At 33.1% G+C, this 15,918-nt stretch overlaps 1 protein-coding gene across 1 annotated transcript in view; it reads right to left on the minus strand.

Moving 5' to 3' along the window:
- The window catches only part of Stacl (SH3 and cysteine-rich domain-containing protein), a 55,669-nt gene extending 39,757 nt beyond the window's left edge, over nucleotides 1–15,912 (minus strand). The window contains exon 1 of the mRNA XM_018515748.1: nucleotides 15,731–15,912. Coding sequence (XP_018371250.1) covers nucleotides 15,731–15,857 — 127 coding nt within the window. The 5' untranslated portion in view covers nucleotides 15,858–15,912. The remainder of the gene's footprint in view (nucleotides 1–15,730) is intronic.
- Nucleotides 15,913–15,918: the final 6 nt, after the last annotated feature.

Here is a 15,918-nt window from a genome sequence, read left to right on the forward strand (position 1 = left end):
GGCGTCAATGACACGGTCTGACGGCAACTACAGCTATGGCCATCTATTGGTAAATTCCGGTTTCATATTTACATACCTGGTAATATTAACAGAACCAATTAGCTTAAATTTATTACCTGTTTTAGTAACTATATGTTAAAATAAGTCAAATGTGAATAGGCACACAAATTGGGGGCACATTAATAGGGCCATAGCCGCTTAGAGGACTCACTAATAAGAACGAAAACATGTTTTCTATTTTTGTCAAAAGCATTATAAAGTATTAACATTTTTTAGATTAAAGAAATATTATAAGAAACAAAGTAGTTGAAAAACCGATATTGATTGCAAGCAGATAAAATTAAACCTACAATATTTAATAATTAATTCAGTAATAAGCAAATTGACTAAAAGGCACATTAATAGGGACAGTTACCCTAGAAACAAATTTTTGCTGCTAGAGACGTATGATGTTTAGTTGAATGCTACTTTACTGCAGAACTTTTAGGTACGTGTGATATCTCCTTATCTGCCTATACTAATATATGTTTTTAATTTCAGCTAATAAAGTTTCATACCACAAAGTGAATGTTTTTTATCTGTAATAGCCAGAGCTTAGCAATGCTAAGGCGGTAGCTCTTACAGCTAAATTTGGTTCAGCCATTGAAATTCAGCTATTATTGCCAAGTCATTTTTTTTTAGTATACCAAAAGTTTGGTACACGCAAAAAAAGGACTTACAATTAGTAATATCAGCTAAATATCAGTTGCTGGTTCAAACTTTGCTGTTATTGATAAATAAAAGTTGGCTATGAAGATAAAATACATTTGCTGCCGACATCCAATTTTATTAGTTAAAATTAAAAGCGTATTTAACGTATTGAGCGTATTGAGTAGCTAAGTAAGTAGCAGCTATTCGTCACTATTTTAGCCGTGTAACCGAACATTCCATTCGCAATTGTTTCTGGGACGCTGGCGATTGCCATTTTATTCTAGCAGAGAATAATTTTTGCTGCAACACCTAAATTTTAGCAGTTAATAAATTGAACTTTGACAGTAAATCCCTATACTAATAGGGATTTACTGTCAAAAATAAAGACACGTTTTAACTGCCACAGCTCTATTTTAGTTGCGTTGACTAGACTGTTCTCTGCGTGTAGAATATAAAAATTTTGTGTAGCATTGTCATCAATTCTGAACCCTTTAGAGAGGCGAGTATATTTATAACGTTCACTTCGAGATTAAATTAGGGAAAAAGCGGTTAATTTGAAACATATATAGCTTATTTAACTAAAAGATGGAATATGTAATAATGAACACTGAAATGTAGTATTTTTATTTGCCACGAAGTCCGTGTATTGATAAATGCGATCGATAGATTCTTCATTATTACAAGACATTTTAGAGCAAAATTAATAAAAAAAATTTCTTTTTTAATAACGATGTTGTTCCTAGAAGATTAAGCGTTCTACATATTTTTTTTTATGATTCACCAATATTATTTTCAGATCTTCATTTGTATCTAATAAGATTTTTTAATTATTTTACCGAAATTGTTCTTTCCGCGTGGCATATTTTGAAAGACTTTTCAGATTTGACCATATAATTTTTCTGTGTTTATCCTTAAAATGAATGCAACATTTTTCTAAAATGTGACAATTTCAGATTCATTCTATATAACGGGTAATGTATTCCTGTATTTTCTTACATAAAATTGTACTCATACATAGATCTGCAGTTTGATGTTTTTATTTACTTGGAAATCAGTGAATGTTACAGCGTTATCGGATATTGGGATGTGTAATACTATTGGTCATCTATATTTACACAGTATATATTAGAATATAATTGATAATATTATACAGTACGTTACGTAATATTGGTTTTCATTGAAACCAGCTTCACGGAATAGCCACGTTGTACATACACATCAATCTCGCGAGATTATTGAGGGAAACATGATATCACGCACGCATAACACATGAATGCATGTTTTGTTGTAAATATCATCCCGATTCAAAATTTGCGGACAATTGGAAAGCTTCCCGCGAATCCCTTTTAACTCTTAATCAAGCTTATTAAACTCGTCTGTTGAGTAAGACCCACCTTCGTGAACGCATAATCGCGATGTGAGCTAGGGAATTAAGCTCTGTATGAGTAGCATCTCGTTTTCAGTTCTCGAGCACAGTTTCGCGTTTGTCACCCACTTCATGACGACCAAAGTCGCTGTTGCCGTCATCGTCGTCTGAATTCTCGAAGCTATTTCCACTTTGACCCTTTGTTCCCCACTTCCCTCCGCGTTTGAACTTTCCGGTATTGTAGCTTCGCGTCACGAAACGTAGCGAAATAATTTAGCGAACGGGGAAAACATCCTTCTGTCTGCGGAAATGAGATATTTTCTCTTCGCGGACAGACTTCCGAGTTCGTTGGAAAATATCCCAAGTTGGCGCCACATTGTCCACGGCATTCTACTTTCATCATGCCGACAAACGATCGCGCTTGAAATCGGACATGGAAAAAAGTTACGTCGCACACATGCATACGCCGCACACCAGCGGCGTTTTCTCGCCCGAGGAATTTCGGTTAATTGAAGTTACCGTAATAGCGGTTGCACCATTATCGTCCACCGGGCCTATTTGTGGGTTCGGTGAAGCATACCGTGCGCGACGAATAACCTGCACGCTGAAATCATACGACCTTAGTCATCGGCGTCGTTCTCGTTAAATCAATGATCGTTAAAAATCGTAAAAATATATTTTATATTTTCCACATACTACATTAATAATATTTATTGTATTTCATAAGAATGAGAAAATAATTTTGTCATGAAAGTTATTGTTATAAAAAGTCTTAGTATTATATATGATAGATAACATATTACAGGCTCATGCTGTTTATTAATTAACAAATAAAGTTCAATATCATTTTTAAAATTATTAAAATTAAAAATAAAAAATTGTTAAATAAATTTTAAATATTATATTGTATATATTAGGTGTTAAATATATTCACATATTATACATTTTTTAATTTAGAAGCTGTATGTTAAAATAAAATTTTTTAATTTTGTTTTTAGAACTTTTTCTAATTTGTTTTGAAAATTTTACATGGTTTTTTGTAATAGTGGTTAAAGTATAAAATATATGTACACACATATATTATGCAGGGTATCCTGTAAGTTTTTGCCAAACACGTTTGTGTAGATAAAGCGGACTAAACTGAGTCGAAAAGTCCTTTATCTTTTTGCAATTTTCACAATGGTTATAATCAGATATTAATTACTAAAAATCCCTGAATATTAGTTTTCAATAATTTTTTACTCAAATACTATCAACTTTACAGAAAAATAACAAGAGACAAAAATTGTTTATTTTCTTCTTATAAAGTTCTGAAAATTTTTTCAGAATTTTTTAATATCGTATTTTCTCATGTTAAAAATAAGAAGATGCAGTACTAAAGAATTGATAAAAAATTTTGAAAAAATTCTTAGAGTTCTATGAAAAGAAAATTAATGATTTTTGTTTCTTACAGTTTTTCTGTATAGGTGATAGTATTTGAGTACAAAAATTATTGAAGACCAATATTCGGCAATTTTTAGTAATTAATATTTTGTTAACTATTGCGAAAATTGCAAAATGGTAGAGAAGTTTTCGATTCAGTTTAGTTCGCTCTGTCTACACAAAAGCGCTTGGCAAAAACTTACGGGACACTCTGTATATAGAATATTTTTTCTTTTAAAAAGAAAATGTGGATGTTTAAAAATAAAAATATGTTAATCTCTCAAAGAAGTATTTAAAAATATATTTTAGAAAGAGAGAAATATGCTAAGTATTGCTTTACTACATCTATAATAGAAAAAAATCAAATAATACACTTTTATAATTATTCTCAGAATTCTGTTCAATATAACTCTTTTTTAACGAGGTTTAACAAGAGATATTTTTAGAAGTAAGAATACAGTCTCATCCGTATTGAATTTTTATTGTTATCTATAACATACCGTGTATAATAAATTAAAACAATTGCAACTTTAATAATTGTTGATCACGATGAACTACGATTAATGCTTTCAGAGAGGATGAAAGAATTAAGACTCGGCGCTCGTTAAAAATTTAAGGTAGAGTAAGTACTACTTCAATTCCCGCGGTACCATAGATTGGTGCAAACATGGCGCAGGTGCACAGTGGTACCGAGTATTGATACGAGTAATACGGTGAGACCTGTGTTCTCTTGATAATACGCGTCTTTTACTGTCACCGTTGATCCGTAAATTCACCATCATAAGTTGAAATTATCGAAAGGCTTGATTTGACAAGAACATAGTTTGAACAAGAAAAGTGGATATATAACTCAGAAAAAAATTGAAATTGCTTACATTCACCGCTTCATAGGTCGGTTTTATGTCGATATGAGAGATGCCCAAGCATTTTCATAACTATCTCGCGTTACAAGCATTAAGCTACGATAAACATCTCCGGATATCATCCGCTGCATTTCTGCTCGCCAACGAACGACCTTGCGTCATTTTGTTCGAAGAGGACTTTATCTTCGGTTACGGTGAAACTAACGACAGCAAAAATTGCTCGGCTTTGCGCACGAACGTCAATATCGGCGTGTGAAAAATTTAAAAATTGCTCCGCATAAATTGCAGCTGATAACACGCAATGATATAGGATGAGGCTATACGAGCACTGTTCCATTATAATCACGCAATGAGTTTTTCAAAGTAAAATAAAGAAAAAAAAAATAAAATAGGACAATTGCGACAGAGAAAATGAGAACGATTTTGAAATGCTGTGCGAATTTTATTTAATAAAATTTTCCAAAGAAATTACCGCTTTTACGTTTGATTGACACATATTGAAAGCTATTCATAGAAATGTATTTACCCATATTCTCCCATATTATTATGTATTTCAAAATTAGAATAAGACGACTGATCTAGAGAAAATAGAAACCGCTTCGAAAAATTATACATGCGCTTGATTTCTATGTGATATAGAATTTATGTCGTAGAAATTGTTTCTTGCACGTTTAGATCGATATATTGATTGATGGATACTTATATAAACTATTTGATTTGAAAGAGATTGCTCCCAATTGAAAATACCGATTTTGAAAGAGAATTATTGAGAACAAAATTCAAAAGAGAATAGGTAACATGTAATGAATATTAAATTTGAGAAAGATGGATAGATGGATAGATAGGGCCTTTATTATGATTCTAAGGCAAGCCCTCTAAGAACCTTAATAAGAGAGAGAGAGAGAGAGAGAGAGAGAGAACGAATTTATATCATATATTTTAAAATTTATAATCGGTGAATGATTAAGAAACATATTTGGTGCGTTCAGAGGAGACGCTATTAGCGTTACTTCTGTCTTTCTGTCTTCGTTGTTTATTAGACGTATATAGAACAAGGATAGAATGACACAAATAGCGCTAATAGCGTCTCCTCGAACGCATCTATTCTGTATATTTCTGTATATCTTTTTATTTCTACATATTATATGTAATAATATATATCTATATTATTATATACAGAGGAAAGGCCCCTATTATGAGATACCGAGTTCATTTTGAATAAATGCTAGAAGTCTATGGGCAGAATTTAAAAAAATAATAGGTCATTTTGAAAGGAATTTAATAAGCTTTAAGATAACGTCATATAAAATTTAATTCAAATTCCAGTTTTTTCGAAAATTAAAGAAATGTAAAAAGTGAGCAAATCGCAAAGTAAAAAAATTGTGCTCCTAATATACGATGCCTCGAGAAATCGATAGTAAAACGCAAAATATCAGTATTGCAATTAAAAAACTTTATTTCATGTGTGTTTCCAGAATACGAACAAACACAGCCAGCGTGCGTGAAAAATGAGCATGCGATAGATTATACCCAGAACTTCAGATAATTGGAATCAAGCATCGCAGAAATAGGTACTCGACGTCTATTCCGGTTGTTTTTTTTATTATTGTACAATAACATTTACTCATTAGCAACGATTTTCACTATAACATAGGCGCATGAGTTATTTCATATTAGAAATACCCTGGGTATATCTCATATTATAATTTTCACACCTTATGGTTTTACTATCATCAAATCTAACTTCTGTAATTAAACAATTCAACATATACCGTATTTTTCTATTAGTACGACCTTACTCTATCACTATATGAAGAATTTATTTTTTGCCAAATATTTATTTATTAAATAATAAACAATGTTCAAAGGCTCATCTCAATGAAACTTGAAGACGTTCAAATTCTAAAATCTTTTTTTACAATGACTACAGGCATGATGTAATAATGAATTTTCTATTAAATAGTTTTCAATCCAAAAGCAATAAATTCATAGTGGAACCAATAGATAGCGTTTATTAGTTTAGCAGAAACGCCTCTATCCCATATTAGGCGCCTATCTCATAATAGGAGGCTTTCCTTTACCCACACAGCAATGGAGATCTATGGGATATACTAAAATCATCGCGGATATACGAAATATATCTCAATATCTTTAAGATATCATCATTAGTCAGTATATTATGTCAGTATATTATAATGACTATATCATGAATACACTTTCTGTATAAGATATTCAAGAGATACCTTCCCCCGAACAAAGTAAATGTGTACAATACATCTCAGAGACATTCTGAAGACATCTAACAGATAAAATATCTTCCAGTCGTTTCTAAGATGTCTCTTTATATATAAAACTTATAGAATAGTACGTAATTATAATGTACGTACATATATAAGGGCATAATTAAGGAAATTATCTCTTCAGATGGTATTTATCTTACAACATATATTATTAGAAGGAGCATAGGCTTAAAAAGTTGAAGCCGAGAAGATTGACAAGGATGGAGATAGAATGTAGAGAAGATTGACAAGGATGGAGATAGAATGCGCGTGATCCTAGATTGTAATGCGTATGCTTGTCGCCTTTTCTCTTCACCCCGTGCGAATGGTCTGAGCATGCACATTGCTGACTAGGCACATTATATCTCCTTGTCAATCTTCTCAGCTTCAGCCGAAAGAATGAGATTATGGGCCTATGCTCCTTCCAGTAGTATATGTTCTAAGATATTCATAATTTAGGTTTTATAATTTAGAGGTGTGTTTACACGTACATTTCTGAACAGCCAAATAAAGCTGGTTCTACATTGGACGTCTTTTTGGAATTTTAAAGTTAGAATATTTTAGAAACCTGACGTAATGGTGCAATTTGGGCTATGGATTTGGTTTTAGCATGCCAGAAACCTTCGAGATTACATACTACCGTAATATGTCTGTATAATCGGTGTAAATTAAGCCATCATTATAATTATAAAAAACATTCTCCCAAATATATCCCGACTAGATACTATAATTATCTCTAATATATCTTTATAATATACCTACGATAACATTTCAGATTTTACTATAAGCAACAATAATCACGGATATTTCAAGAATAACGTAAGAATATATTTCGCTTAACTTGAGATATCTTAGTCCTTCTTTGATGCGAACATTAGTATATCCTATTGATATCTGCCATATATCCAGATGTCTACTGAATATCTTTGAGATATTGCGATATCCCAGCACGATATCTTGACGAGATTCTAAAGATTTCTTTTGCTGTGTGAGTATGTATATACATATATATTGGGTATAGGAATAAGTTTCCGCCCATTTGAAAAGAAAAAGATGTGTTTATTTAAACAAATCTATATAAGTGAGTTTATTCAAAGTATGCTCCTTCGGAAGCGACAACTTTCTCCCACTTTTCCGGTAATAAACAGATTCCTCGAATGAAAAAATCTGGTTCTTTTGAAGTGATCCATTCATCAAGCCATTTTTTGATATCTTCATAAGAATTGAATCGTTCTCCAGAAAGGGCCGACTGCATGGATCGAAACAAATGGAAATCTGAAGGAGCAATGTCCGGTGAATACGGCGGGTGGGGCAGAATTTCCCACTTTACTCCTTCCAAGTATTTCTTGACCGGTTTTGCAACGTGTGGCCTAGCGTTATCATGTAACAGAATCAGCTTGTTGTGCCTATTGTCCCATTCCGGTCGTTTTTCTTTCAAAGCTTGGTTTAAACGTATCAGTTGTAGTCGATAACGATCGCCAGTGATGGTTTCCGACGGTTTGAGCAGCTAATATATAACACCTCTCTGATCCCACCAGATGCACAACATAATCTTCGAAGCATGGATATTTCGTTTTGGCGTTGATGGACCTGGTTCACCTGGCATCACCCATGCTTTCAAGCGTTTAGGGTTATCGTAGTAGATCCATTTTTCATCGCCAGATACGATACGATGTAGAAAACCCTTCCTTTGTTGTCGTTGACGAAGCATCTCGCAGATGACCAAACGTCTTTTCATGTCTCTCTCTTTCAATTTGTATGGCACTCAATTTCCTTCTTTTTGCACCATTCCTATTGCGTGTAGACGTTTTCCAACAGTGGATCTATCAACATTTAACTCTTTTGACAACCTATCGAGCGATAAACATGAATCTTCTTCGAGTAATACTTGCAATTCTGCATCTTGAAATTTTTTCGGTGCACCATCGCGTTCTTTGTCACGCACGTCAAAATCACCACTGACATAGGTAGCATCTGATGAATATTTTAAGTAAGTTTTTCTGAAAATAAAGCTTTATATGAAAAAATGTTATGCTGTCTCAGTTTTGATTTATTTTTTCACGTAGAATCACCCCATTTCCGTTCGTACTACGATTTTTGGAATATCCTGCACATGTAAATATGAAATTTCATTGATATACGTACATATATAAGAAGAAATTGTGGATTCCTCTATATAATCCTAGAAGAAATGAAGAATATATCCTAAAAGTTCACCATTAAGACTAAAATAAAGTGTAACAATAAGCCATCTATCATTATAGATAATAATCCGGGTTAATTTGTCAGTAGGCAGGAACGTGCGCGACAGATCGATATTGTTTAATGATTCAGCATAAACTTTCTCGTTCGAGAGAGCGCATTGCGAGAACTATATGGCGCATGGGCAGACGAGGGATGCGAGCGAAGGCCTTTAAATACCCAGTTACCTGGATAAACCGTATCCAATAACAAAACGTCCCGGCTTAACACACGCTTTCACAATAAGGGAGGGAGGAGGGTTGATTATGAAAGAAAAAAGGTGAGATGGCATGAACGCGATAGAAATGGAGGAGTCCACGTCGTACAGCGAAACGGCGTTTAGTCAGGGGTTGACCTGAATTCAGGTGGGGTGAATCAATATCCTGCCTGTCTGCCTGCGTAGCTGGCTAGCTGGCCGCGTGCTCTGTTCGTTTCGCAGTTACCGTAGCAACCAAGCTCCTTTCTTTATTAAAATATGATCCATGTCCTTTTCTAGATATACTACCATCGTGTTGCACGTAATACGCGACATTAGAAAAAGATTAGGGAATGATCAGGATTATCTTTGAAAGCGCAGGATGTGGAATTCCAGTCGGCCGAATTGCATTACGATTAACCGGCCGGCGATTGACTCGTCCGATGGTACAGGCTAAAGTGTAATAGCCTTCGTGACTCCAAGGGTATAACTTTGGTGCCTTGAGTCTCGTAGGTTCGATGAACTCAATCACCCAGTGTCACGCGAGCTATAAACTCGCTCTAGAGCAACTCTCATAGTTGTTTTCATCGGTCCTCTTAAAGTATGTGTTAACAAACATTAAACTGATGATCGGTCTCTTCTCGCTCTTCGTCGAATACTTTTCGCATTTATACACGGTTGAGATTCGTCGCATACCGAACTATTGTTATACTGTCTCGGTTTTTGTACTCTTATGAGTCGCGTACGGATAAAGTCAGTGATCGGCTACAATACCAGGACTGTTTATTCGCACGTTTTCCTGACACGCCATTCCGGCATATTATTCCGATTTTCGGATTCCTTCATTCTTATCAAATTTTCCTTGAGAGAAAACCTGATAAAATTTTCCTAAAATAATTTTCAACACAGATTATCTTATAATTTGAAAACAAAAATAATTGAAACTGTGAAAAAACTAGATTTTTCCCTGTTTATACATATTATTAGAGTCATTTTCTTTGCATCTTCGTTTGCAGGCTGATTAAAATGATTTTGACGTTGGAATATCTTATATAAAGCTGTTAATGACACTCTTAATGATGCTATCGTTTGAAAAGAAATAAAAGGCAATTATATACTGTTTTTCAAAAAGGATAAATTTAATACAAATGTGACAGTTGATAAAATGTTAATTAATCAATAAGTTTACTTCGCTATATTTTGAAATCATTAAAAATGATACTTAAGTAATTTCTAGACATTTTGAAGTATATTCAAATCTGTTACTCATTCAACATATGAAATGATTTACAGTCATTTTTTAAATAAAAAAACTGATAGTTATCGATTCCATTACTGGAAAACATCGCATAATCTGCATTTAGTTTCACTAATGTTACGATTATCTTTATCGATCTTATTTTAATTGCAATCGCCCACGGAGATAGGTCACCGTTTTCACTATTTCGGGCAGAGATGTGCAGCGTTTAACTTTTAAACAGCCAGCTAAAAACAGAAGTCGACAGCTATCACTATATTAGCATGGCACCGGTTTTTGTTTACGAAATGATTAATGCCGCTTCATCAAATCCGTTGCATTTCCGTCACGGATTGCCAGACCAGGCGGCAACGATATTTGGTCGCATCGATGAACCGAATAAACATCCAGGTCAGCACATGTGATAGCCTCGAGAGATCGTTTAACGAACGAGAGAGAGGGGGGGAGAGAGAGAGAGAGAGAGAGAGAGAGAGAGAGAGGCTGCTATACATACTCTAAAATCCGCTACGAGGCGAAGATCTATTTATACCGCGGTAACGAGCTCTTGTGTGCGGGATTGCGCTCCTCTGAAACGGAACTCGCGGAATTTCCTCGAGAACGCGCAATGTTCGTCGGAGATACTCGAATTCGCATAGTCGAACGGCGCGTGACGAGATAACGCCAAATGATTCACTCTACCATGCATGTGCTTGGTACGAGACGATCATGAGATGTGGGCAGATCAACAGAATAATATAGAGGAAAGTTGTCGATACTGACATAGGTCTCCTAAAATGACACCTTCTTATTTCTCAGAAACTAACTATTGCACTTTATTAATACTAATAAAATCATGATCTGTTTAGCTAATTAAAGAAGTACAAACTCATAATTCATATATTTGTATGGCTTATTTCTATACCGAATCAACTAAAAACCAATTCTATGAATCCGAGAAGAAAATTCTTACGGTGTTCTTTTGCAAATTGCGTAATTAAAATAATAGTGACTGTATTATTGATAATATTATGTCATTTTAAATGTTTATAGTTTCATAAATTAGTTTTCTTTACAGAATAGGATCAGGGAATGGAAGTAACTCGTTACTTGTAACGAAGTTACAGTTACTTTTTTGGTAACTTTACTAGTAACTGCGTTACTTTTTTTCTTTGGTAACTATAACGGCAACGAAGTTACATTTTTTTGGTAACGGTAACGAATTTTACAGTTACTTTTATCGTTACTTTGCACATGATTGGACACGATACGACACAAGCCACTTACACTGTAAACAAATTTCGTAAATTTATACATATAATAAATGTAAAATAGATTACATGATTAATTCTGTAAATATAAAAAATCATGTAATTTTACAGAAATTATGTAATTCCACAAAAATTATGTAAATTTGTTTTTATTGTGTAAATATATCTTATTTTATATTGGAAATTATGTAAATAGCAGGATATTTTGAATATTTTCTGTAATTATCCAAATTTTAGTAATATTACGTAATATAAAAGAAATTTTTCGCGTATTGTTGTTAAATGTATAATAATATATAGTGCGAAATGTATTGTCATATTATCGTTCCTGTAGCTACACATACACATTGTAATTGTACTTCCACAATCTGCTTAGTTCCAAACCATAAAATTATTTTTATTTGCATATTGCAAATTTACAAACGTGTGGACGTTTACAACTATTATAGTGGATCTCAAAATTGTCCAGCATAATAAATTACAGAACTAATCATGTAATCTATTTTACATTTATTATATGTATAAATTTGCGAAATTTATTTACAGTGTAAGTGGCTTGTGTCGTATCGTGTTCAATCATGTGCAAAGTAACGATAAAAGTTGTAATTTTACACAATTTTTTACAATGCGCTTGAGACTAGAGAAGCCTCTAGGCCCGTCCGCTGTGATTGTTGGTCGTCGATTTAAAAAAAAGTAACGGAAAAGTAACGAAAAGTTACTTTCTTAAGTAACGGTAACTGTAACGAGTTACTTTTAAAAATCGGTAACTAGTAACGGTAACTTATTACTTTTCCTACTCTCTCTCTGTAACTGTAACTTGTTACTTTTAAAAAGTAACTTTTCATTCCCTGAATAGGATATATCTTTATTTATAGAATAGGAATGTTGGTATTATTGCCTACTATTTTAATTTTGGAGCGCATTTTGTCAGACGCTCATTTTTGCATAACTTACGAAAAACTTAATTATTGCAAAATTGCAAACAGTATTATAAAAATTGCTTATACTATCTGATAGAAGACACTTTTTACTTTGTATTTATGTTTTTGAAGTTGTATTTTTACCTTTTGTTTAAGAAATATTGTCTAAAAACAAAGTGGTATGTCTGTATCGGTGACCTTCCTCTACTTTACGTAGCCAATAGCCCTCCAGAAAGCTGCCATTCATTTTTACAAGTACCTACATCTTTATGGTACCAAACACGAATTGCAGAAATGAGCACAAGATAATTCATCTTTTTCCAAACGCATAATAATTTAAAAAAGTAGCTTTACTTGGCATTTTTATTCCCTGGCATTGTGACTCTCGCTCAGTCCATGTCTTGGCATTTGGAACTTCTTAAATCTTTCATCATAGGTATATATTTGAATATTATAGTCTCTACTACTCGACAAAGTATAAGATTCTGTATTTTTACTGGCGTTTTATTTACGGCTTTAATTTATGGGCACATAAATCAAACGAATAACCCAAGTCTGACAAGTTGCTCAGCAATTCAGTAAATTCAAACGTATTTCCACTTGGTTCAGAGATACTCGCCCCAATCGGATTTTATCGCGGTCTTACAGCTGAACGAGAAAGAGGGTTTATAAGTTTTCATGATGAAGTGTCAGTTCGAAGATCGAGGTCGATAGGTCAGGTAGAGCAAGTGACAAAGACCGATAGTCTCGAACTCATGGGAGTAATAGGCTTGCCAACTCTACTTAGCCTCCGCTATTTCCAGCTAATATAATTAATCATAATCCCTTCATCCGCGCCTGTAATATTACACCGATTGTCAAGAAGGGATAAAAAAGGTCAGCTGTGACGAATTGTTTAGGCGATATATATATATTCGCAGAAAGATTTCGTAAATGAGAACAAAAGACTGTAATTAATTCTGCGTCAGATCTACGTAGGTGTCTGACATCTTGATGTGATAACATTAAGTAAAAGTCCCACACACAAACTTTATCCCCTTAATTTTATATAGAGCGCTTCTCCCGCTAATGATGGATTCTTTGAGTAAACTAGAGACAAGAATTCTCATAACACAATGTCGAGAATTTAATAGCTTTTGCGTTGTTAGCGATCAGGAGTAGTAAATTGCTTTTTGTCAACTAGAGAACACAAATTGATAACGAAACTTTATATTCTTCCTTTAATTCTAGCGAATTCCACTTTAAATTAATAGGTTTTTAATTTGGTTATTAACTCCTGAAGTTAATTAGAATTATTTAATGTCAAACATTAGAAAGTTATGACGAATCATTATTTCTCTCTCAAATAGTCGTTAAGAGAAAATTGATTTCTAGTTTATTAAACATTAAACCACTAATAGCCGTAAAATTGAAAAGAAAATTAAGTTTACTTTCCTTTTTCTTACTTTTTATGATTTAAAAATTACTTTACAATTTGTACATTTAATAATGGATAAAAAATATCTGTTCCATGACTTTCAATTACAATTCTCAGCACAAGTTTTTTTTTTAAAATCATATATTATTTCTATAATGAGATATGTCATTACGTCATCTACCTTATACAGTCTACCGATTTAAACCTAAACCATCTTCGCTCAACGGCTATTAAATTGCTGCCAAGTCGAGACACGAAATACTGTAGCTCACGTCGAAGTTTGAAGCTGCCAACACGAAGTTATAGAATTATACGATTTCGTACATTATATAGTAGGTAATGCGAATTGTCGGCCAACCGATTTGTTTTTACAGTTTACGAATTTCGTAAACATTATGTGCGATGATAACTTAGCTATGCGAATATTAGCCTCCTGGAGGATGCGAATAAAGAATCCGGAAAGATACGCTTGGGAAAATGTGAAAGAAGCTCAGGCGATTCTTTGTGCGTGCGTCGTCCTCTGAAGATTAAGTTTGTAGACATATTTCTTTCCTACTAAGCTGGAAATACTGGAAGCGCGATAAAATATACGCAGTTACTTTTTTTAACTTAATTCACTTCACTAGATTTCATGCACGTTTTTTTCTATAATGCACGAATGATTATTTACACAGAAAAAACGGTTTTGCTAAAGTATCTCAAAGTTTATCTATAGATGCAGATCTGAAAATAAATTTTGTTAGACCACGAAAATAATTACGTAGGATTATGTATGAAAATAATTACGTGGCCCAAGCTGTTGGAATGTCAAAACTTCTAGTAGCTTTGTTCTAATGAGCTTAATTGCTTGAACGTACATACATAATAATTTAGATTGTCCAATAAAATTATTTTCAGAGATCTGTATCTAGCTAAGTTTTTAGATATTTCAGTAAAATCATTGGATGCGAGAGAGAGAGAGAGAGAGAGAGAGAGAGAGAGTGTGTGTGTGTGTAACTTTGTTCTGTTGTAAAATTCTTTAATATGATTGATTTAAACATTTAGATCCAGTCAGGAACTAACGGCAAGACTAATCGTATTAAAGAATTTTACAACAGTTATATATACAGACACAGCACACAATATTTATAAAATACATTTACAAAATATTTATAAATATTTATAAGATTTCTTTTAAATATTTTGTAAATATTTTTGTGGTGTTTTAGATTGTGCACAGATCATAAACATTTATTATAAATATTATGAAATATTTATTATAAATGTTGTAATAAATGCTATGAAAATACTGAATAAGACATTATAATCCAAGTAAAAAATACTTATTAGAAATATTTATTTATATTTATCATAAATATTACGTAAAATATTTGGTCTAAATTTTAATAATATTTCGAATAAAACTTTATATAAAAAATAATATACGGAATATCTATATAATATTTTAAAAAATTAATATTAATATTTATCATAAATATTTATCATAAATATTCTGTACTGTCTGGAATAGCTGTTTTCTCTGTTGAGAATACAGCCATTTTTTCCCATATATATACGTATATTTATTTTTTCATTAAAGATGAAGATTTTGAATAATATTTTTAATAAACAGAAAATAAAAATGTTGAAAAATATTTGAAAAGAAGAAATTCCGTTTATACAAAAATTTGTTGAGAAAAATTTCGATCAAAATTTTAATTAATGTTTTAGTCAATGAGTTTTTAAATTTTGTTTTAAAAGAGGTATAGTATCGAGTTAGATAAATATTTAATAAGATTAGCATGCAAATGATTTCGTTGAACCACGTGCAGAATCGCAGTAGCACACTTACCCGTCTGGACGAGCTTGAGCGCGACGCCATTATGCTGCTTCAGCGGCTCATTGAGACTCGGCTGCGTGAGGTCCTTAAGGGGATGGTTGGCGGCTTCTTCGGAGCCGGAGGCACGATTACTTTGCATAGTCCTGGTATGCTGCTCCTCGTTTCGTCGTCCTTCTTTCTTGCCGGCGTCGCAGTCGCCG

Source organism: Trachymyrmex cornetzi, unplaced genomic scaffold, assembly GCF_001594075.2.
Source record: "Trachymyrmex cornetzi isolate Tcor2-1 unplaced genomic scaffold, Tcor1.1 scaffold1187, whole genome shotgun sequence".
Lineage (NCBI taxonomy): Eukaryota > Metazoa > Arthropoda > Insecta > Hymenoptera > Formicidae > Trachymyrmex > Trachymyrmex cornetzi.